At 45.3% G+C, this 23,246-nt stretch overlaps 1 protein-coding gene across 18 annotated transcripts in view; it reads right to left on the minus strand.

The window, feature by feature from the left end:
* CORO7 (coronin 7) overlaps window positions 1–18,940 on the minus strand; it is a 123,013-nt gene extending 104,073 nt beyond the window's left edge. For 9 of the 18 annotated variants that reach the window (XR_010323614.1, XR_010323615.1, XR_010323618.1 and 6 more), the window contains exons 1-5: window positions 18,790–18,939; window positions 15,784–15,880; window positions 14,754–14,828; window positions 11,375–11,445; window positions 10,486–10,669 (exon numbers count right to left, since the gene is read on the minus strand). Coding sequence is in view for 8 of the 18 variants with exons in the window: in XM_064295496.1 (XP_064151566.1) it covers window positions 10,486–10,669; window positions 11,375–11,445; window positions 14,754–14,828; window positions 15,784–15,880; window positions 18,790–18,849 (487 nt within the window). In the remaining 10 variants the exon portion in view is untranslated. Of the gene's footprint in view, window positions 1–10,485; window positions 10,670–11,374; window positions 11,446–14,753; window positions 14,829–15,783; window positions 15,881–16,282; window positions 17,347–18,789 lie in introns of those variants that run through there. The other 9 variants (XR_010323617.1, XM_064295501.1, XM_064295498.1 and 6 more) reach the window with 7 other exon arrangements.
* Between the last annotated feature and the right edge of the window lie 4,306 nt (window positions 18,941–23,246).

Below are 23,246 nucleotides of genomic sequence, written 5' to 3' on the forward strand. Positions count from 1 at the left end.
CACTGGCTACCCATGGTCCATCTGCAGAACCCACCCACCTGTGTGCTCTAAGGAACAAAGATGCGCTTTTCACATAGACACTCGAGGGACAGTTGACAGCCCCCTGCCTTGTTCAGAGCGTGATCCCCTGCTGCAACCAGATACCTGTACCTATACCAATCACCCCTGCCCCTCTAAGACTGTAGGACAGAGCCTGTATCACAAACTTGATGACCAACTACCTGGATACCTGAGCTGAATCCATACAAAAAAAGTGAATGGACTCGTAGCCATCTGGTGACACGACATTAGAGTTTCAAAGGCGAAAATCATCAAGCTACCTCACTTAAGTAGCCTACTTGGGCATAGCAAAACAAAACAAAGCAAGAAGACAGGTAACAGCAAGCAAACATAAAATAAACTAATACGATACCTCACAGATTGCTTGGAGACAACACTCAATATCAAATCACATGAAGAATCAGACCACGATTACTTCAACAAGCTCTCAAAACAAAGAATCAAAGAATCTTATGGATGCAGGTGCCTTCCTGGAATTACCAGATGCAGAATACAAAAGATTAATATACAGAACTGTTCGAGACATTCGGAAAGAGATCAGGCAAAATGCAGAACAAGCCAAGGAAGACACAGATAAAGCAGCTGAAGAAATTAAAAAGGTTATTCAAGAATATAATGAAAAATTTAATAAGCTGCGAGAATCCACAGAGAGACAGCAATCAGAAATACAGGAGATTAACAATAAAATCACAGAATTAGACAACTCAGTAGAAAGTGAGATGAACAGAATGGAAGAACAAGGCAGAATTTGTGAGACTGAAGATAAAACACTTGGCACCAATACAGTTGAAGAAAAATCAGGTAAAAGAATTAAAAAAAAAAATGAAGAAACCCTAAGAATCATGTGGAAGTCTATCAAGAGAAATAACCTACAAGTGACTGGAATACCAGAACATGGAGGGATAACAGAAAATACAGAGAGAATTGTTGAAGATTTGTTGGCAGAAAACTTCCCTGATATGGTGAAAGATGAGAAGGTATCTATTCAAGATGCTCATCGAACTCCATGTAAGGTAGATCTCAAAAGACAGTCACCAAGTCACATTATAATCAAACTTGCCAAATCAAAGATAAACAGAGAATTTTAAGAATGGCTAGCGATAAGCGAAAAGTCACCTACCAAGGAAGTTAATAAGAATAAGCTCAGAGTACTTGGCAGAAACCACACAGGCAAGAAGGCAATGGGATGACTTACATAAAGCACTGAAGGAAAAATATTACCAGCCCAGAATCATATGTCCAGAAAAACTCTCTCTCAAATATGAGAGCAAAATTAGTACATTTCCAGATAAAAAGAAGTTTAGGGAACTCGTAAAAACCCCACCCAAACTACAAAAAATACTAAAGGGAGTTCTCTGGTTAGAAAATCAATAATATCAGATATCAACCCAAGACTAGAACACAGGACAGAGCAACCAGATGTCAACCCAGATAGGGAACTCAAATATAAAGATGAAAAAATGCTCAAAACAGGAAACAGCAACATCATTATGTAAAAGAAGACAACATTAAAACAATAAAGAGGGACTAAGAAATGCAGTCATAGATCTTTCATATGAAGGAAGATAAGGTGATGTAAAGAAATAAAAGTTAAGTTTAAACTTAGAAAAAAAGGGGTAAATATTAAGGTAACCACAAAGAAGATTAATAATCCTACTCATCAAAATAAAATACAAGAAAAAACTATAGACTCAGCAGAAACAAAATCACAAAGAACAAACAGGAGGAATAGAAAATATATAAACTACTCAGCACAAAAAACTGGGAAAAAGAAACTATCAACAACACACACAAAAAAAAGACATCAAATGACAGCACTAAACTTATAACCATCCATAATTACGCTGAACGTAAACAGACTAAAGGCACCAATAAAGGGACAGAGAGTGGCAGAATGGATAAGAAAACACAATCTCTCTATACGCTGCCTACAAAAGACACACCTTAGACTTAGAGACGCTAACAAACTAAAACTCAAAAGAATGGAAAAAAATACATCAAGCAAACAACAATCAAAAAAGAGCAGGAGTGGCAATATTAATTTCTGACAAAACAGACCTTAAAGTTAAATCCACCACAAAGGATAAGGAAGGATACTATATAACGATTAAAGGGACAATACACCAGGAGAATATAAACATATTAAATAGTTACACACCCAATGAAAGGGCTGCAAGATACATAAAACAAACTCTAACAGCATTGAAAAGTTAGACAGACAGCTCCACAATAACAGTAGGAGACGTCAACACACCACTTTCGGTGAAGGACAGAACATCCAGAAAGAAGCTCAATAAAGACATGGAAGATCTAAACGCCACAGTCAACCAAGCTGACCTCATAGACATGTACAGAACACTACATCCAACAGCAGCCAAGTATACTTTCTTTTCTAGCACACATAGAACATTCTATACGATAGACCGCATATTAGGTCATAAAGCAAGCCTTAGCAGAATCCAACACTGAAATATTACAAGGCATCTTCTCAGACCATAAGGCCATAAAAGTAGAAATCAAAAACGGAAAAAGCAGGGAAAAGAAATCAAACACTTGGAAACTGAACAATACCCTGCTCAAAAATGACTGGGTTATAGAAGACATTATGGATGGAATAAAGGAATTCATAGAATCCAATGAGAATGAAAACAATTCTTATCAGAACCTTTGGGATACAGCTAAAGCGATGCTCAGAGGTCAGTTTATATCAATAAATGCACACATCCAAAAAAAAGAAAGGGCCAAAATCAAAGAATTATCCCTACAATTTGAACAAATAGAGAGCAACAAAAGAAACCCTTAGGCACCAGAAGAAAGCAAATAACAAAACTTAGAGCACAATTAAATGAAACAGAGAACAAAAAAAAATTCAGAGTTAACAAGATCAAAAGCTGGTTTTTTGAAAAAACTAACAAAATTGATAAACCACTGGCCAAACTGACAAAAGAAAAACAGGAAATGAAGCCAATAACCCAAATAAGAAATGGGATAGGTGATATCACAATAGGCCCAACTGAAATTAACACAATCATATCAATCTACTATGAAAAAGTGACTCTAACAAATTTGAAAACCTAGAAGAAATGGATGAATTTCTAGAAACACACTACCTACCTAAACTAACACAAACAGAGGTAGAACAAATAAATAAACCCATACCAAAGGAAGAGATCGAAACGAGAATTAAAAAACTCTCAACAGAAAAAAGCCTGGCCCAGAGGGCTTCACTGGACAGCTCTACCAAACTTCCAAAGAGTTAACACCACTATCACTAAAGGTATTTCAGAGCACAGAAAAGGATGCAAACTCCCAAACTCATTCTATGAAGTCAGCATGTCCCTGATATCAAAACCAGATAAAGACATTACAAAAAAAGGAAATTACAGACCTATATCCCTCATGAAATTAGATGCAAAAATCCTCAAGAAAATTCTAGCCAATAGAATTCAAAAAATATCAAAAACATATCAAAACAATAATTCACCATAACCCAGTGGGATTCATACCAGGTATGCAGGGATGGTTCAACATTAGAAAAACAATTAATGTAATCCATTATAAAAATAAAACAAAAGACAAGAACCACATGATCTTATGAATTGATGCAGAAAAGGCATTTGACAAAGTTCAAAACCCATTCATGATAAAAACTCTCTGCAAAATAAGAACAGAGAGACAATTCCTCAACATAATGAAAGGCATTTATACAAAGCCAAGAGCCAAAATCATCCTAAATGGAGAGGGTCTGAAAGCATTCCCCTTGAGAATGGGAACCAGACAAAGATGCCCTTTATCACCACTCTTACGCAACATTGTGCTGGAGGTTCCAGCCAGAGCAATTAGGCTAGATAAAGAAATAAAGGGCATCCTGATTGGTAAGGAAGAAGTAAAAGTATCTCTATTTATAGATGCTATGATCTTATACACAGAAAACCCTACAGACTGCTCAAGAAAACTACTGAAACTAATACGAGATTTCAGCAGAGTATCAGAATACAAGATAAACACACAAAAATCACTTGGATTCCTCTACACCAACAAAAAGAACATCAAAGAAGAAATCAACAAATTGATACCATTTACAGTGGTCCCCAAGAAGATAAAATACCAGAGACGTAAAAGACCTATACAAAGAAAACTACAAGACACTACGGAAAGAAACCAAGAGAGACCTACATAAGTAGAAAAACATACCTTGCTCACGGATAGGAAGACTTAACATTGTCAAAAGGTCTGTTCTACCAAAGACAATCTATAGATACAATGCAATTCTGATCCAAATTCCAATGACATTTTTTCACGTGACGGAGAAACAAATCACCAACTTCATATGGAAGGGAAAAAGCCCCTGGCTAAGTAAAGCATTACTGAAAAAGAAAAACAAAGCAGGAGGCCTCACACCACCTGATTTTAGAGCCTATTATACTGCCACAGTAGTTAAAACAGCTTGGTACTGGTACAACCATAGATATATAGACCAATGGAGCAGAATTGAGAATCCACCTATGAGCAGCTGATATCTGACAAAGGCCCAACGTCAGTTAAACGGGAAAAAAAACAGTCTTTTTAACAAATGGTGCTGGCGTAACTGGATATCCATCTGCAAAAACATGCAACGAGGCCCATACCAAACACCATGCACAAAAACGAACTCAAAATGGATCACAGACCTAAATATAAAATCTAAAACGATAAAGATCATGGAAGGAAAAACAGGGACAATGCTACCCACCAGGAGCCCTAAAATACGGCATAAACAGTATACAAAACATTACTAAAAATGCAGAAACACAAGAAGAGAAACAAGATAGCTGGAAGCTCCTGAAAATCAAACGTCTATGCTCCTCCAAAGACTTCACCAAAAGAGTGAAAGGACTACCTACAGACTGGGACAAAGTTTTTAGTTATGACATTTCTGATCAGCATCTGATCTCTAAAGTCTATACGATACTGCAAAAACTCAACAACAAAAAGACAAATAACCCAATTAAAAAATGGGCAAAAGACACGAACAGGCACTTCACTAAAGAAGACATTCAGGTAGCTAACACATACATGAGGAAATGCTCACGGTCATTAGTCATTAGAGAAATGCAAATCAAAACTACAATGAGATTTCATCTCACTCCAAGGCTGGCATTAATCCAAAAAACACAAAATAATAAATGTTGGAGAGGTTGTGGAGAGACTGGAACACTTATACACTGCTGGTTGGAATGTAAAATGGTACAAGCACTTTGGAAATTGATTTGGAGCTTCCTTAAAAAGCTAGAAATAGAACTACCATACGATCTAGCAATCCCATTCCTTGGAATATATCCTAGGGAAATAAGAGCCTTTACAGGAACAGATACATGCACACTCATGTTCATTGCACCACTGTTCACGATAGCAAAAACACAGAAGCAACCAAGGTGCCCATCAATAGATGAATGGATATATTATGGTAAATTCACACAATGGAATACTACACATCGATGAAGAACAATGATGAATCCATGAAACATTTCGTAATATGGAGGAATCTGGAAGGCATTATGCTGAGTGAAATTAGTTGCAAGACAAATATTGTATAAGACCACTATTATAAGAACTCAGTTTAAACAGAGAAGAAAATATTCTTTGATTGTTATGAGATTGGGGAGGGAGGCAGGGAGAGAGGTATTCACTAATTAGATAGTAGACAAGAACCATTTTAGGTGAAGGGAAAGGCAACACACAATACAGGAGAGGTCAGCACAACTGGGCTAAACCAAAGCAAAGCAGTGTCCTGAATAAACTGAACACTTCCAAGGCCAGTGTAACAGGGGCAGGGGTTTGGGGACCATGGTTTCAGGGGACATCTAGGTCAACTGGCATAATAAAATCTATTAAGAACACATTCTGTGTCTCACTTTGGAGAGTGGCGTCTGGGGTCTTAAATGCTAGCAAACAGCTATCTAAGATCCATCAATTGGTCTCAACCCACCTGGAGCAAAGGAGAATGAAGAACATCAAAAACACAAGGTAATTATGAGCCCAAGGGACAGAAAGGGCCACATAAATCAGAGACTACATCAGCCTGAGACCAGAAGAACTAAATGGTGCCCAGCTACAACCAATGACTGCCCTGACAGGGAAAACAACAGTGAACCCCTGAGGAAGCTGGAGAGCAGTGGGATGCAGACCTCAAATTCTCATAAGAAGACCAGATTAATGGTCTGACTGAGACTAGAAGGATCCCGGAGGTCACGGTCCCCAGATCTTCTGTTAGCCCAAGACAGGAACCATTCCCAAAGCCAACTCTTCAGACAGGGATTGGACTGGACTGTAGAATAGAAAATGATACTAGTTAGGAATGAAGTTCTTGGATCAAGTAGACACACTAGAGTATGTGGACAGCTCCTGTCTGGAGGGGAGATGAGAAGGCAGAGGGGTACAGAAGCTGGCTGACTGGACACGAAAATAAGAGGGTGGAGAGGAGTGTGCTGTCTCATTAGGGGGAGAGCAACTAGGAGTATGTAGCAAGGTGTATATAAATTTTTGTATGAGAGACTGACTTGATTTGTAAACTTTCACTTAAAGCACAATAGAAATTAAAAAAAAAAAAAAAAAGCACTGATCGATCAATACCAATAGGGGATATAGTTAAAGCAATGGGTATGAAGTACATACAAATGCTAGCTACTGAGTTTGAGTGCTGAGAAGAATAAAGTCATTTCCTTCTTGCTATACCTTTGTGGGGAAACCCTGGTGGCATAGCGGTTAAGTGCTCTGGCTGCTAACCAGTTTGAATCCACCAGGTGCTCTTTGGAAACTCTACAGGGCAGTTCTACCCCATCCTATGGGGTCACTATGAGTAGGAATCAACTTGATGGTAATGGATTTTCTTTGTTAGTGTTATACCTTTATGTATTATCAAAGTCCTTTAACAAACATGTTTAATTTTTATAATAAAAAATTGGAAAAGATTAAAACAGGAAGCATCATAAAGAGAGTTTATTAGGATGAATAAGGGTCCATTCATATGTTGGAATACATGCAGTTAATAAAACATCTGTTGCATGAGAAAAAAAAGAAAAGGTTTAAACACAGAAGAAAACATTCTTTGATGGTTTTGAGGGTGGGGAGGGAGGGAGAGAGGAATTTACTAACTAGACAGTAGACAGGAATTATCTTATGTGAAGGAAAGAACAACACACAATACAGGGGAAATCAGCACAACTGGGCTAAACCAAAAGCTACGAAGTTTCCTGAATATAACCAAACACTTTGAGGGACAGAGTAGCAGGGACAGGGGCCTGGGGACCATGGTTTCAGGAAACCACAGTTTCAGGTGACTTCTAGGCATAATAAAGTTTATTAAGAAAATGTTCTGCATCCCACTTTGGGACCTAAGATGCATCAATTGGTCCCAACCCACCTGGTGCAAAGGAGAGTGAAGAACACCACAGACACATGGAAAATATTAGCCCAAGAGACAAAATGACCACATAAACCAGAGACTCCATCAGCCTGAGAGAAGAAGAACTAGATGGTCCCAGCTACCTCCAATGACCACTCTGACAGGAAACACAACAGCGAGTCCCTGACAGAGCAGGAGAAAAGTGGGGTGTAGAACTCAAATTCCAGTAAAAGGACCAGACCTAATAGTCTGTCTGAGACTAGACTAGCCCCAGAAGACATGGCTGCCAGACTCTCTGTTCAGCCAGAACTGAAATCATTCCCGAAGCCAACTCTTAAGACAAAGATTAGACTGGAATATAAGACATAAAATTATACTTGTGAAGAGTGTGCTTCTTAGTTCAAGTGGATACACGAGACTATGTGGGCAGCTCTTGTTCAGAGGCGGGATGAGAAGGCAGAAATGGATAGGAGGTAGTTGAATGGACAAGGGAAACGGGGTAGAAAGGTAGAGAGTGCTGTCACATTACAGGGATTGCAACTAGGGTCACATAACACTGTGTATAAATTTTTGCATGAAAAATTAACTTGAGCTATAAACTTTCATCTAACGCACAATTAAAAAAAAAAAATGTTCAGTAATGGTAGCTGGGCACCATCCAGCTCTGGTCTTATGGCAAAGGAGGTAGTTGTTCATGGAAGCAATTAGCCACATATTCCATTTCCTCCTCCTGTTCCTGACTCTCCTCCCTCGTTCCCTCTCGTGGAAGCCAGCTGCCATGTTGTGAGGGCACTCAAGCAGCCCATGGAGAGGCCCACATGGGAAGGAACTGAAGCCTCCAGCCAACAGCCAGAACTGTATGAGGCAGCCATCTTGGAAGCAGATTCTCTAGCTCCAGTAAAGCCTTCTGATGACTGTAGCCCTGGCCAACATCTTAACTGCACCCTCATGAGAAAACCTGAGCCGAACCACCCACTTAAGCTGCTCCCCAATTCCTGACCCACAGAAACTGAGATAAAAAATGTGTAGAGTTGTTTTACATCTCTAAATTTTGGGGTAATGTGATATACAGCAATAGATGACTACTACACCAAAATTGAAGACCCTGGGTGGTGAAAACCATTGATGTGCACAGCAGACTGAAAGACCGGAGGTTCAAACCCACCCAGTACCTCTGTGGGTGAAAGATCTGGTGATCTGCTTCCACAAAGATTACAGCCTAGAAAACCCTATGGGGCGCTTCTACTCTGTCACCTGGAGTCGCCATGAGTTGGAATTGACTCAATGGCACTCAACAACAACGCTGTTGGGAAAAGGAGGGGAGGGGAAGCGCGTGTGTATATGTTAGCACAGTGGGGGGTGGGAGTGCTGTAAGGGAGCAAAACCCTCACCTCCCAAGGTAGGAAGTCAAGAGTTTGCTTTCAAAACTGAAAATACTTTCAACAAATCACAGTATCAGGAAGTTATTCAGAGATGGTTAGGACTGAGTTACATCCTCCCCCAAAAGACAGACTGAAATTCTAGCCTCTGGTACCTGTATATTTGGAAATAGGGCCTTTGAAGATGTTATTTAACTAGTTAAAAAAAAAAAAAAAAAAAAAACCCAGTTGCTATCAAGTTGATTCCAACTTTATAACTCACGGAGATCTTATGTGTGTCAGAGTAGAACTGTGCTCCATAGGGTTGTCACTGGCTAATTTTTTTGGAAATAGATCACAGGACTTTCTTTTGAAGCACCTCTGGGTGGACTTGAACCACCAACCTTTCAGTTAGCAGTTGAGTGTGTTAACCATTTGCACCCAGTGGCTCCTTAGGTAAGTTAACATGAGGCCTGAAACTACTGCCCTTAAAAATTAATTGCCCTTAGATGATCTTTAAACCTTAAACCAAAAATATATCCTGAAGTCTTCTTAAAACCAAACAAGAGTTTAGCTTAAATAGTAAAAAAGGTCTGCCTTGAGCATTATGCTCTTTTAAAAACTACCTATGTGAAATCAAAACCCCAAGAGTATGGCCCCCGGACACTTTTTTTTACCTCAGTAATGAAGTCACGCCTGAGGTTAACCCTTCAGCCAAAGATTAGACAGGCCCATGAAACAAAAAGAGACAAAATGGGCACACCAGCCCTGAGGCAAGGATGAGAAGGCAGGAGGGGATAGGAAAGCTGGTAATGGGGAACCCAAGGTCAAGAGGGGTGAGAGTTGACCTGTGGGGTTTGCAACCAATGTCACAAAACAATATGTGTATTACATCGTTTAATGAGAAACTAGTTTGTTCTATAAACTTTCATCTAAAGTACAATAAAAATAAAATGAAAAAGAACTATCTATATAAAATCCAACGGGCAACGGCAATTCGAAAGATTAGATAGGAAACATAGGGAGCAGTGAGTTTATGTTCACGGAGGAGGAAAAACTCAGAGGACTAGGGTGAGAATGGTTATATAACTCAAAGAATGTAACCAATGTTACTGAAGTACATGCAAAAACTGTTGAATTGGTATATGTTTTGCTGTGTATATTCTCATCAACAACAAAATAAATAAAACTGTAAAAATAAAAAAAGCTAACTGAGGTTCCTTTGATTAGGGAAGGTGGTAATCCAATATGAGTGGTGTCCTTACAAAAGGAGGAGATAAGACAGAGAAACAGAAGGAAAGCAGCCACGTGAAGATAGAGGCAGCGGCTGGAATCATGTGTTTACAAGCCAAGGAACACAAGGGTTGCCAGGCACCACCAGCAGCTAAAAAAGGCAAGGAAGGATCTTCCCTTAGAGTATGGCCCTGCTGACACCTTGATTTGAGACTTTAGCCTCCAGAACTGAGACAGTAGATGTCCATGGTTTTGAGACAACCAGTTTATGGCACTTTGTTATAGCAGCCACAGGAAACTAATACAGAGATGTTGAGACCAGCAGCAGAAGGAACGGCTGAGATACTTTGGTACAAATTTTAAAATTCACATTCCTCAAAACACAAACAATTAAAGTGCTGTCCAGATGGGGATGCATGTGCCCCTGGAGGGGGAGGTCGGTGCTTATACCTGTGAGAGGCTGCTGCCTGGCCACGTCCCAGACCTTCACAGCCGTGCCAGCTGCACTCACAAGGACACCGTCGGCAGTGGGGTGGAACTGCAGCACCTCCACCTGGAGGGCCTCGGGGCCCAGCACCAGTCCAGGGACTGTGGGCGATGCCTGGCCTGGGGCTGGCAGCCGCCACAGCTTCACCTGCAGGAAAGACCAAGTATGTGTGCCCTGGGCTGAGGGCCTAGCTGTCCTGTGCTGGAACTGGGCTCTGCAGGACAGCAGCCCCCACCTAAGTGGGCAGAGAGCCAAAGGGCCCCAAAACAGGGAAGGGAGGACGACTCCAAGGTCACAGAGAATGTAGACGCCAGTAGGGAGGTCACGGAGAGCAAGGGTGCTGGGGGCTCCGCTCAGTCACCTCCAACCCTGCTTCCCTTCCCAGCTCAGCAGCCATCACACCCACAGCTACCAGCAAGCACGTAGGAGCTGGTATGGGAGGAGAAACTTAGAAATTCTGGCTGCTCCCCCCAAAATACAAAAACCAAACCTGCAGCTGTCAAGATGATTCCAACTCATGGTGACCCCATACGTTATAGAGTAGAACTGCTCCATAGGGTTTTCTTGGTTGTAATCCTTATGCAAGCAGACTGCCAGGTCTTTCTTCCATGGCACTGCTGGTTGGGTTTGAAGCACCAACCTTTAGGTTAGTAGTGGAGTGCAAACCATTTGTGGTACCCAGGGACCTCTGGCTGCCCCAGCTAGCCCTACGAGCTGACAGATTGGCCCTGGGCCCTGATGGGAGGGGAGAGGGCTGAACTGGGAGAAAGCCCTCTGGAGGCTCAGAAGGCCCCAGGCCGGGAGTGGGGTAGGGCGAAGTGATGAGCAGCTCTCCCCATTGGCTCCACTCACCATCCTGTCTGCTGAGCCTGTGGCCAGGAGGAAGTCATCAAAGGGAGAGAAATCCAAGTCTGTAACCAGGTCTGTAAGAGAGAAGTGGCTGACACAAGGTCAAGGGGACCATGCTGGAATGTTCTGTCTCTAAACCCAGTGTGATTTCTCCCCAGGCTGGGAACCACAGGCTGGGACTGCTGCCCACACACAGGCAGGCTGTACATCTACAGGCCAGGACACCTCTGGACGCCAAACAGGCAAACGCCACAGGCCCCTTCTTGAGACACCTGTCTCCAGGAGCCCTGCTGAGCCAGAGTGGCCAAGGGCCTGGCCTCAGGAAGTTGGCAGGAGAGGTGTTTGCCACAGTACCCAGTTCTGGTGTTCACCACCATTCAGGGCCCCAAACAGGCTCACTAGACATATCCACAGCATTAAAAGAAAATTCCCTCCCAGACCCCTGCCCGCAATTAAACTTAACTCTTAATCCTTCCCAGAAACCAAAAAGTCATGATAAAGACAGTTCTGGGAAAAGTTTAGTTAGACAAGCCATAACCAGTCTGTAGAATGCAGACTTACAAACTTAATAGACCAGTCGAAGCCACCTCCTGCCAATAAAGTGAATGACAACCAATCACTTTAAACTTCCCTTTGGAAACACTCCCCTAGTGGTCTGTACTGCATGTGAGCTGAACAAAACTGTAACGAGAGGAGCTCATCTCTTCCAAGGGGTGCTCCCTGTTTGCAAACAGCTTTTTTTGCTCAGTAAAACCTTTAAGCTCTAATTGACTTACTGAACAACAGATTTTTTTCTTCCAACAGTAGGGTGAATAAATTTGGGAATGAACTCAAGCATTGGCCCGTCTTCCAAGAGATTCAAGCGGGACAGATACCATCCCAGCACACGGAAACACACTTCTATACAAGATGCGAACACAAGCTTGTACACACAGGGCCCAGTGAGAGGTGCAGGCTCCAAGGTGTCGATCCCAAGGTCAGGGATCAGGGAGGGATTCACAGTAGGGGCACGGTGGACCCAGTAGGAATGGAACAGGACAGGACAACAGAAGCAAACAGAGTGGCCATTTAACCCTCCTCCCATAGAAACCGCCCAACCTCTCCAAAGCCAGAGCGACTGACCCCCGGAAGGGCACCTGCCCTGAGCCTCACCAGCTAGCTGTTCTTCCTCTCTCTTGTTAAATGCACTTTATTTTTTAGAGCAGTTTTATGTTTACAGGAAAACTGTGCAGAAAATACAGAGAGTTTTCACACCTTGTTATGGACTGAATTGTGTCCCCCCGCAAAAAGATAATGTTAAAATCCTAACTCCTGTTGGAAACAGGAGCTTTGAAGCTGTTATCAGTTAAATTAACTGGAGCTCATACTGGAGGAGGGCATACCCAAATCCCATCTGAGTGGTGTCCTTATAAAAGAGGTATACAGACACAGGCAGAAAAAAGACTGTCATGGCTGCAAGAACTGAGACAATTATCTTCTAAAGCTTTCAGAGAGAGCGTAGCCCTGCTGACACCTTGGATTCAGACTTCTAGTCTCCAGAATTGAGAGAGACAACACATTTCTGTCCTTTCGCCACCTGCTCTATGGTGATTTGTTACAGCGGCTCTAGGAAACTAATGCACTGCCTCTGCCCCTGAGTTTCTCCTATTACCATCTTGCACTGGTGTGGTACTTATGTTACAGCTGTTGAGCCAATACTGATACATTCTTATTAACTGAAGTCCCCAGTTTTTTTTCTTTTAACTGTGCTTTAAGTGAAAGTTTACAAATAAAGTCTGTCCTTCATACAAAAACGTATACACACTTTGCTATGTACTCCTAGCTGCCCTCCCCGAGACAACACACTACTCCTCTCCACCCTATATTTCCCCTGACCATTCAACCAGCTCCTGTTCCCCTCTACCTTCTCATCTCACCTCCAGACTGGAGCTGCCCACATAGTCTCATGTGTCTATTTGAGCCAAGAAGCTCACTCCTCACTAGTATCATTTCCTGTCTTATAGTCCAGTACAATCCCTGTCTGAACAGTTGGCTTCGGGAATGGTTCCTGTCTTGGGCTAACAAGAGGGTCCAGAGACCATGACCTCAGGGGTCCCTCTAGTCTCAGTCAGACCATTAAGTCTGGTCTTTTTACGAGAATTTGAGATCTGCATCCCATGGTTCTCCTGCTCCATCAGGGATTCTCTGTAGTGTTCCCTGCCAAGACACTCATCAGTGGTAGCCAGGCACCATCTAGTTCTGGTCTCAGGCTTATGTAGTCTCTGGTTTACGTGGCCCTTTCTGTTTCTTGGGCTCATATTTTCTTTGTTTCTTTGGTGTTCTTCATTCTCCTTTGCTCCAGGTGGGTTGAGACCAATAGATGCATCTTAGATGGCTGCTTGCTAACGTTTATAGACCCCAGATGCCTCTCACCAAAGTGGAATGCAGAACGTTTTAAAACATTTTGTTATGCCAATTGACCCAGATGTTCCCTGAAACCGTGGTCTAAAGTCCCCAGTTTTATTATGATTCACTCTTCGTGTTGTACAATTCACTGTTTATGCTGTAGGATACTATAGGTTTTGATATGCAAATAAATGAGATCACACAGGTAACATACTTAGCATAGTGCCTGGCACACGGCAAGCTCTCGATATATCTTCACCATCACCATCAACCACCGTTGCCATCAGTGGGCCCCTGGATACCTACTCTGAGTATACCCAGCCTAAGGACCAAGGATCAACCCCTGCCCTCACCCCAAGGTCTCCCACCAGGGCGGCCAGGACATCAGACCAGAGGCCCTGGGCCTGCAGCTGCCGCAGAGAAAGAGGAGGCCAGTGGGACTGGTGCTGCTTCAGCCTGAGCACAGCAAACTGTTCCCTCTCACTAGCTGGCTGCAGGTGGACAGCTGGGCACCCCCCGCAGCACCTGCAGCAGACAAAAGCTCTCTGTGTGAGGACCCCATCTTGGGCCCTGCAGCACAGCACAGCCCCGCCCCCTCATCGGTGGACCCTGAGCAGACTGGCTGGAGAGGAAGTCTGGTGGCAAAGGGTGCCCTGCTGGGTCCCAAGAGGGGACACAAGGCTAAGGGCCACCCAAGGCTGAGTCCATAGCAGTGATGGGCACCTGGAGCCTGGGGCCAGAGAAGCTTTTAAAGCTGATCAGTGCCCAGAGCTCTCTTTCAGCTTGATGACCTGCAGCAGGCCACTCTCCAGCTCTGCCTGGGCCAGAATACTAAACCGGGACCCTGACTTCTGAGCCTGAGACCAACACTGTCTACCAGAAAGCACAGCAAGGGCGACAGGAAGGATCTGGCAGTCAAGTGCTATGGGGCCAGGTGAGTCTGATTCCCTGGCCCCAGGGAGCAAGGGGAGATGTCCAGGCTTCCACACCCACTCACCTGAATGGCAGCCCAGGTGCATCACATGTCTCTTGTCCTCTCCCTGGCCATCCAGAGGCACGATGCCCAGCACACCTGTTAAACAAGCATAGGGCTCTGGCTTTTGGCCTAATGGAGACCATCTACCTCCAGGGCCAGCAGACATCAGAGCCAAGCTTCAAAGATCCCAGGGCTCCTAGGGGAGATGAACCCTCCTCATACCTCCAGCAACCTAAGACCATATTCCTGTGGACACAGTGATTGGCCCCCAGCGAGTTCCCTGCCCCAGGCAAGAACCTTCCATGAGCTGTGATGTATCGAAGATGCTGGGAAAAAAATCTGTCTCTTCGCTGCACTGTGAATCACAAGAGGTCAGCCAGTAACTTTTCCTAGTATGTGCAGACAGTTTATCTGAGAAAATAGCCAGCACCCAAGGATGACAGCAGAGCTGAGAGAAAGAGAGAGAGAGGCTGGGCCCTAGGACTGTGCGTTAGCCCCTGGATCCAGCTCTACCTAAAGTTCCTGGACATCTCAGTTACCTGAGCCAAAAAGGTACCTGTTTTTTTCCTTAAGCCAGCATGAGGTCTCAGTTATCCCTTGCAACCAAAAGAGTTCTAACTAATACACCGGAGCTTTTCAAATCTTTGTGTTCCTATGTAACCCAGCCACCACCAGGCCTAGCCCACTTCAGGGCCAGTCTTTCAGAGCAGAGGATTGGACAGGAGAGGAAGACATCTGGAAATAAGGTGACACAAAGCCCTGCCCTCCTCAGACATGGAGGAGTCAGTCTCCCTCCCCAGCCTCATGGCCATGCTCCTGCAGACCACAGCCAATGTCATTTATACAAATCACACAGTCATACCCTAATCAGAGTGAATCTGATTATCCTGCGTGTTGCAGAGTTTATAGAGTCGAAGGCTCTGCCTGGCTACTTATCTCTGAGCACCACCGGGTTCCTCCAAGCCCCCCACCTGCAATAAACCTGTCCTCCTCCCACTTCATCTAAGATGACAACATCCACATCTCCACACCAGTATCCAAGCCCCCCTACCTGGGCAGTCGGAGTTAAACGCAATCAAGGTGCAGCTTGACTTGATATGGTTCCCGCAGGAGGGGGTGGTTGCTGCTCGAATGCCATTGATCCAGGCCTGCAAATGGAGAAAAGTGGTGGTGATGGCCAGGGCTACACCATGCCTCAGGTGGGGAGTGAGTAATCAACTGATGAACTCCACCTTAAATGTGCACCTTTAGAGATGCTTTCCTTTGGCTCAAACCCTGTCCCTGCTCTCCCTTGGAGAATGCAAAACATCCTTGAAATGACAACCTGCATCATTGTTCTTGTTGTAGCTAGCTGCTGTAGAGTCAATCTCAGACTCAAGATGACCCCATATGTTACAAAGTAGAACTGCTCCATAAGGTTTTCTTGGCTGTAATCATTAAGGAAGCAGTTCACCAGGCCTTTCTTCCATGGAGCTGTTAGGTGGGTTCAAACTGCAAGCCTTTAGGTTAGCAGCCAATGACAAACTGCTTACACCGCCAGATTTTCTTACCTACATCATTAACAGGATGAGGTTGCTTATTAGATCAGTTCCCTAATAAGTAGGAGGAGAATGTCAGAAGGATACTCAGGCTCAGTGTGTGTATGGCTTGTTTCTGTTCAAAAGGCAGGAAAAAAGCAAAAAAAGTGAGCATCTAAAAGAAAAAACAGACTCAACTTCTTCAATCATATTGCTGAAGGACACAAAGGTCCAGGAGTAACCTCCAAGCACCAGGGGGAAAACACCCAAGGTCAGATAAGAGACCATTAAGGCCTGGCCTCCTTAGGAGAACATGCCTTTCCATGAACACTCCCATACCTGGGGAAGCAGAGGAGCACTTATTCCGAAATGAAGATCAACAAGGTTCACTTATTTTCTCTCTTGGTGTCAAAGGACCATCCAATGCTCCTAAATGCCGCCTGACAGTACACCATAGTTCCCAGTCCACCCACAGTGTCACCAAGACCATTGCAACTACCTGAAGATCCTACTTCACAGTTCACTTGCACAGGTAGAACATTCCCATCTTGCATTATTCCCTCCTGATTGGTTTTTACTGTACAAAGACAATGACAGAAAGTACCTTTGCAAAGAACAACTCAGCTTTTACCTCACCTATAAAAAAAAAATTTTTTTTTTCTTATTTAACAAACTGTGAAGCTCTGCCTGTCATCCACATGTCCATACCTGTCTGTCTGCCAGGCTGGACTGTGGCCACCTGGTAGCAAACCCCAGGGCCCTCCAGGGCCCCTAAGCAGTACTTGTAACACTTGGAGTGACTGATTTTATGCACATCCTAGCACCTCGCTTACTCTCTTCCGACCTTTCGATGGCTCCCCATTGTACTTAGAATGAAACGCGACTTCTTCCCCTGGCCCTTGGCTCTACGGGCCGGCTCTGGCCTTAACTATCCCATCTTCCTCTGCTACTGAGCTCCAGCACCCTGGTCTACTTTCAGTTCCTCCACCAGGCCCCATGGTCTTTGCACAAGTTGCTTCCTCTGCCCCACAATTTCACATTGCTGGCTCCTTCTCCCCCTTCCAGCCTCAGCTTAAATGTGAGGTGGTGGCCCACTCTGATCCCCCTGTTGTGATGAACCCCCACCTCACCCTCCCCCACCCCACCCCTCCTTTGTGCTCTTCCTGCACTAATTTTTATTTTATTTTATTGTTGTTGAGAATATATACAGCAAAACATACACCAATTCAAACACCTCTACATATACAGTCCAGCAACACTGATTACATTCTTCGAGTTGAGCAACCTTTCACCACCTCCTTTTCTGAGCTGTTCCTTCCCCATTAGCAAAAACTCAATACCCTCTAAGGTTTCAACACATTTATTAAAACTTGCAGCGGGCTTAAATGCCTGTTTGCTTCTTGGTTATCTCCTCCCCACCCCAGAATGCAGGTCTGGTTTGTTCAGCCTGTGGCTCCAGCAACTGTTATTGTTAGGTACCATCACCCCAATTTTTGACTCAGAGTAACACCATGTGACAGAGAAAAAAATGCCCTATGGGGTTTTCTAGGCTGAAATCTTTATGGGAGCAAATCGCCAGGTTTTTCTTTTGCAGAGCCACTGGGTGGACTGCAACCATCAACTTTTTGGTTAGCTGCCCAGTGCTCAACCATTGAGCCACCATGGCTCCGTATGGCTCTTTTGCAGAGAAAATAGTGCCTTGAAAATGAAAATGTGGCCTCAGCCTCAGACTGCTCAGCCGTTCTTTTGGCTTGTGATGGTCACTAGATGTCAGCTCAGAGACCCGGTTGCCAGAGGACACTCCCAGGCCCTGCGAAGGACCCAGGGCGCTGCAGACCAGGGCCGGCACCATCTCTGAAGCACACTCTCAGCAGGCCACCGACCTTTCGGGGTTCGAGGTGTCCCCCCAACTACCTCAGCTCTGCCCTGCTTCTGGGCTCCACCTGCTCAGCTATCCCCAGGCCCCACCCAGCCCCCCCTCGAGCAGCGCAGGAACCCGCACACCCAGAGCATGGGAAGAGCTTGCCACAACCTCGAGAGAAGGAAGCGCCGGCGGAAACCCGAAGGAGGGGCGCGCCTCTTATCTAGGAGCTTCCCGTCTCCTGCCGACACGCTCGGGTAACCCAGGCCGGAGCAGAGACGGGCATCTCAACACATCCTATCCCTGGGCAAAGGGACCCCAGGCAGCGAGGCGGAGGAGCTGGCGCCTAGAACCGCGGCTCCCCCGGGAGGCCAACCGGAAGCAGGGAAGCGGGGAGCCTTGCAGGCCTCAGGCCCGGCCGGGAAAGCTGCGCCACCTCGGGGTCCCGGGGCGAGGCGGAACGGCGGGGCGGGTCGGCCACCGGGACCCCTGAGCAGCCGGCGCGTCACGGAGACGCCAGACTCTGCCCCTGGGGGCGCCGTCCCGGGCCGCAGGGGGCGCCCGGAAGACTGGGGACTCCTGAGGCTCGGGAGCCCGGGGTCCCCGAACCGGGCCTAGGAAGGGACAGGGGGCCGGCCTGAATGCGGGTCGAGAAAGCCGGCCCGAGGTCCGGACTCACCTCACGGCGGGGCGGCCGGGCCTCTGTGTGCCGGAACTTGGACACCTTGAAGCGATGCATGGCGGCAGCAGCGGCGGGCGCAAGGCGGGTACCCAGGCAGTAGCTCTCAGGTGCACAACCAGCAGTAGCGACTCCGGCCGCCTCCGGCCCCACCCGCGGTCCGCTTCGCCGCCACGCCCCACCGTGCCCCCGACCAATCGCAGCCTCGCCGGCCTCCAGGCCACTCCCCTGGGCCCTCTTCCGCGCGGGCGCCGCTGGCTTTGCCTACTGGCCAATCACCGCCCAGCCGCCCCGCGAGGCCACGCCCCAACCAAGGCACGGGAGGGGCAGTCACGTGCGCGTGGCTGTCCGCCCACGGCCTGGCGGTGCGTGGGGACTGGGCTTGACGCTGGGAGTTTTGTGTTCTTTGTCCTCTTTGGTACTGGGAGGCGCAGGGAGGACAGAAATGAGATCCATTTCTGAGCCTGGAAGCAGTTGGGGGTGTTTCAGTCCCCGCCGCAAGAATGGGCAAGGGGAACAAGATTGCCTAGGTCTTTGGATGCAAATGCCTGTTAGTGGGGCGTACTCAAAACCTACCCCTTGTCTTAAATGCTAACAAGCAGCCATCTAAAATGCATCAATTGGTCTCAACCCACCTGGAACAAAGGAGAATTACTTTGTGAAAGACAAGGTAATTATGAGCCCAAGAGACAGAAAAAAAAGGGGACACATAAATCAGAACTACATCAGTCTGAGACCAGAAGAACCAGATGGTGCCCAGCTACAACTGATGACTGTCCTGACAGACAATCTCTGATGGAGCAGGACAACAGTGGGATGCAGACCTCAAATTCTAGTTAAAAAAATAAAGTAAAAAGACCAGACTTAATGGTCTAACTGAGACTAGAAGGACTCTGGAGGTCATGGTCCCCAGACCTTCTGTTAGCCCAAGACTGGAATCATTCCCAAAGCCAACTCTTCAGGCAGGGATTGGACTGGACTATAAGATGGAAAATGAAACCAGTGAGGAGTGAGCTTCTTGGCTCAAGTAGACACATGAGACTGTGTGGGCAGCTCCTGTCTGGAGGGGAGATGAGAAGGCGGGGGGGGGGGGGGGGGGGGGGACAGAAGCTGGCTGAATGGACATGGGAATATAGGATGGAGAAAAAGAGTGTACTGTCTCATTAGGGGGAAGAACAACTAGGAGTATATAGCGAGGTGTATTTATACATTTTTGTATGAGAGACTGACCTGACTTGTAACCTTTCACTTAAAGCACAATTAAAAAAAAAAAAAACTTCCCCATCCTCCTTACACCCCATCCACCCTCCTTAGGCCAGGTGGGTTGGATGTGGCAGTGGGGGTGTCCTCAGCATCCCATTATTAAGGCATTTCTTGGTTGGCCCCCACAGGCCTTGGGAGTGGTGGGTGAGGCAGGACTCCCCGTACGAACTAAGTGAGGTGATTTGTAGATAGGGTGAAAGATAAGTGCAAAGGAGAATCCCTTAAATAGCAAATGTGCCCAACAGGTGCTGCCTGGCCAGTTCCGCCCGAAATGAGGAGAAAGAGAGATGGAGTTCGTTCCACCTGGGGCTATTCATTCCACAAACATTTCGCTTTGAAAATTGACTCCATAATTCCAGAATGTGCTTTCTGCTTGGACAGACAGAAAACCTGCTCAGGCATAGCTAGGAAAAGAACTTTGATCTAAGGAATGGGAAGGACTGGTTGGCAATGGCCAGCTACTGTGAAAATTCCTTTACCACCACCTAATGGGGAGGACACCCTCACTGAGGTGGGCTGCCCAAAGGTTGAATCTGAAAGCATGGCCTCCAGACGGGCCCAAAGGATCCCAAAATGCAAGTTCTTTCTTTAGTTCTCACAGGTTAATTACCAAGCCCACTGCCCTTGAGTCAGTTCCGACTGATAGCGACCCTATAGGACAGAGTAGAACTGCCCCATAGTTTTCCAAAGCTGTAAATATTTAAGGAAGCAGAGTGCCCATCTTCCTCCCAAGGAACACCTGGTGGGCTGGAACTGCCCACCTACAGGTTAATTACAGGGACTAAAAGACTACTGAAGCAGTGGTGATTCAATGGTAGAATTCTCATCTCCCATATGGGAGACCCATGTTCAATTCACAACCAATGCAGTTCATGTGCAGCTACCACCTGTCTGTCATTGGAGGCTTGTGTGTTGCTGTGATGCTTAATGAGTTTCAACAGAGCTTCCACACTAAGACGAACTAGGAAGGCTTGGTGATCTACTTCGGAAAATCAGCCAATGCAAACACCAGGATGACAATGGAACTTTGATAGATCACGGGTATGGTGCATGACCAGAGAGCATTTTCCTCCATTGTGCATGGGGTTGCAGTGAGTTGGATCCAACTCAAAGGCAGCTAACCACAACAATAACAACAAAAAGACTTAAGTATGGGAATCTTACTAAATGAGATAAAGGCAACTAGATTTGATCTTCGTAAACTAAAAATAGGATGTCAGTAGCATTCAGTGAGGACTGGAATTTGTAGTTCTAAGCCACTTGGCTGCCAAATGTGCAGAGCTCCTAGGACACACACTCGTTAGACTCTGGAATTCCAGCAGTTTTGGGGAAGGGCACCACCCACACTGTCATAAGTTGGTTGTGGTGTTAGTTACTGCAAATATTGCTTTTTAAATTAGTAATTAATTTACAAATAGTGTAGTACCATCATTTAATCACTGTTGTTTGGTTAATCCCATAGGGTGCAGGAATCCATGTTTGCATCAACAATATCTGACTTATAACTATTAAGGAGAACTGCAGGCATTATGCATGTGGTTCAAATATGATCAGATGTACCCTCATTACAAAAGTACATGCAAACATCCCAAAATTTGCTTGGTTTCGCTGCATTGTAATACGTGAGTTGTTTTGCTTTATGTCAGAGGAATCTAAGAGGTTGTGGCCAGAAAGTAAGAAAATCATTGCCATTGACCCCCTGAGTTAACAAATGGACATGCCATGGGCTAACAAAACAAAAACCAAACCTGCTGCTCTCAAGTTGATTGGGACTCATGGCAATTCCATGTGTTACCAAATAGACCTACTTCATGGAGTTTTCATAGCTGAAATCTTTACAGAAGCAGATTGCCAGGCCTTCTGCAGCACTACTGAGTGGGTTCCAACTGCCTGCCTTTGGGTTAGCAGCCAATTGCAAACTGCTTGCACCATCCAGGTGAATACCTTTATTCAGTTCACACGGTGTTTTCAAAATTGGTAAATTTCATAAAAGGTTGGATTTTGATCACTCTTGAAAAACAGGAAGATCGAGCAACCCTGGGTTACATAGCAAGAATGGGCTGGAGCTGAGTAGCACCTGCTGCCTTTAAAGCCCCACCAGTCTGTCATCTTATACCTGGCCATACCACTCACATGTTTTACCTTCCTGGGCCTGGCACCTGAATGTGTGATCCCTGACCTAAAAAGAAGGAAAAGTCCTCTCCCAGGAGCTGGCTGTGCTGGGTCATGTAACTGTGTTTCTATAAACAGGGAGCTGGTGGAGGCAGAGCTGAAGAATATCAATGCTTTCCCAACCCTGCAGTGAAAGTCAGCCAGAGCTCCACAGCAGGGGGCAGGGAAGGGGCAGAGCTTGATCAAGGCCTAGAGAGTTACTGTCTTTCTGAGTGTTCTCAGATCCACTCTGGCTGAAGGGTGGTTCTTTCTAGTAGAGAGTTCAGAGCGCTCGGGCTACTGCAAACTTGAGCAGAATCAATCACTTTATGAGTTGCAAAGTTAGACTGGAGGGCCTCCAAGAGTCCTCCCAGTCCCCTAAACCTATGAATTACCAGCTTTCTTTAATTATTTTTGTTGTTGTTGTTGAGAATATACACAGCAGAACATACACCAATTCACTTTCTACATGTCCAATTCAGCAACATTGATTACATTCCAGCTTTGTTTCTTTATACTCTTAGTCATGCAAACAATATCACTGTTATCTATAACCACAAAGGAAGCCACCTCTCTACCCTAAAAGGCTGTCTGTCAAAAGGCAGGGCAAATCCCAGCAAACAAGGATGCCTGGAATGATGATTTAAATTTCACAGGTTCTGTTTTCAAGAATAATTAATAACAAACAAGAATTTGAGAGTCTATTGTAGTGACAGCCTCATTCTAAAAAACTCAAGACCCTTCATTCAACTGAAGGAAGGAACATCAGCAAAAAGAAAAGGGACGGGATGGAAGAGGAGGAGAAAAAACAGACACACAAAAGCAAAGAAACAAACAAAAAAATGTACAAAAGGCTTAAAGAGTTTATGATGCATCCCAACTTTAAACTCATGCCAAAGAAGAGAAGTTTCTGACACAATGTCCCTTACTTAACCTTCTGTGAAGTCAGTGGTTTCAACAAAACAGAATTTCTGTAAGAAAGGAATGGATGAGGCTGGCTTCAAGCCAACAACAAATTCTAGTTATCTGCCCCTGAACTGATT

Source organism: Loxodonta africana, chromosome 12, assembly GCF_030014295.1.
Source record: "Loxodonta africana isolate mLoxAfr1 chromosome 12, mLoxAfr1.hap2, whole genome shotgun sequence".
Lineage (NCBI taxonomy): Eukaryota > Metazoa > Chordata > Mammalia > Proboscidea > Elephantidae > Loxodonta > Loxodonta africana.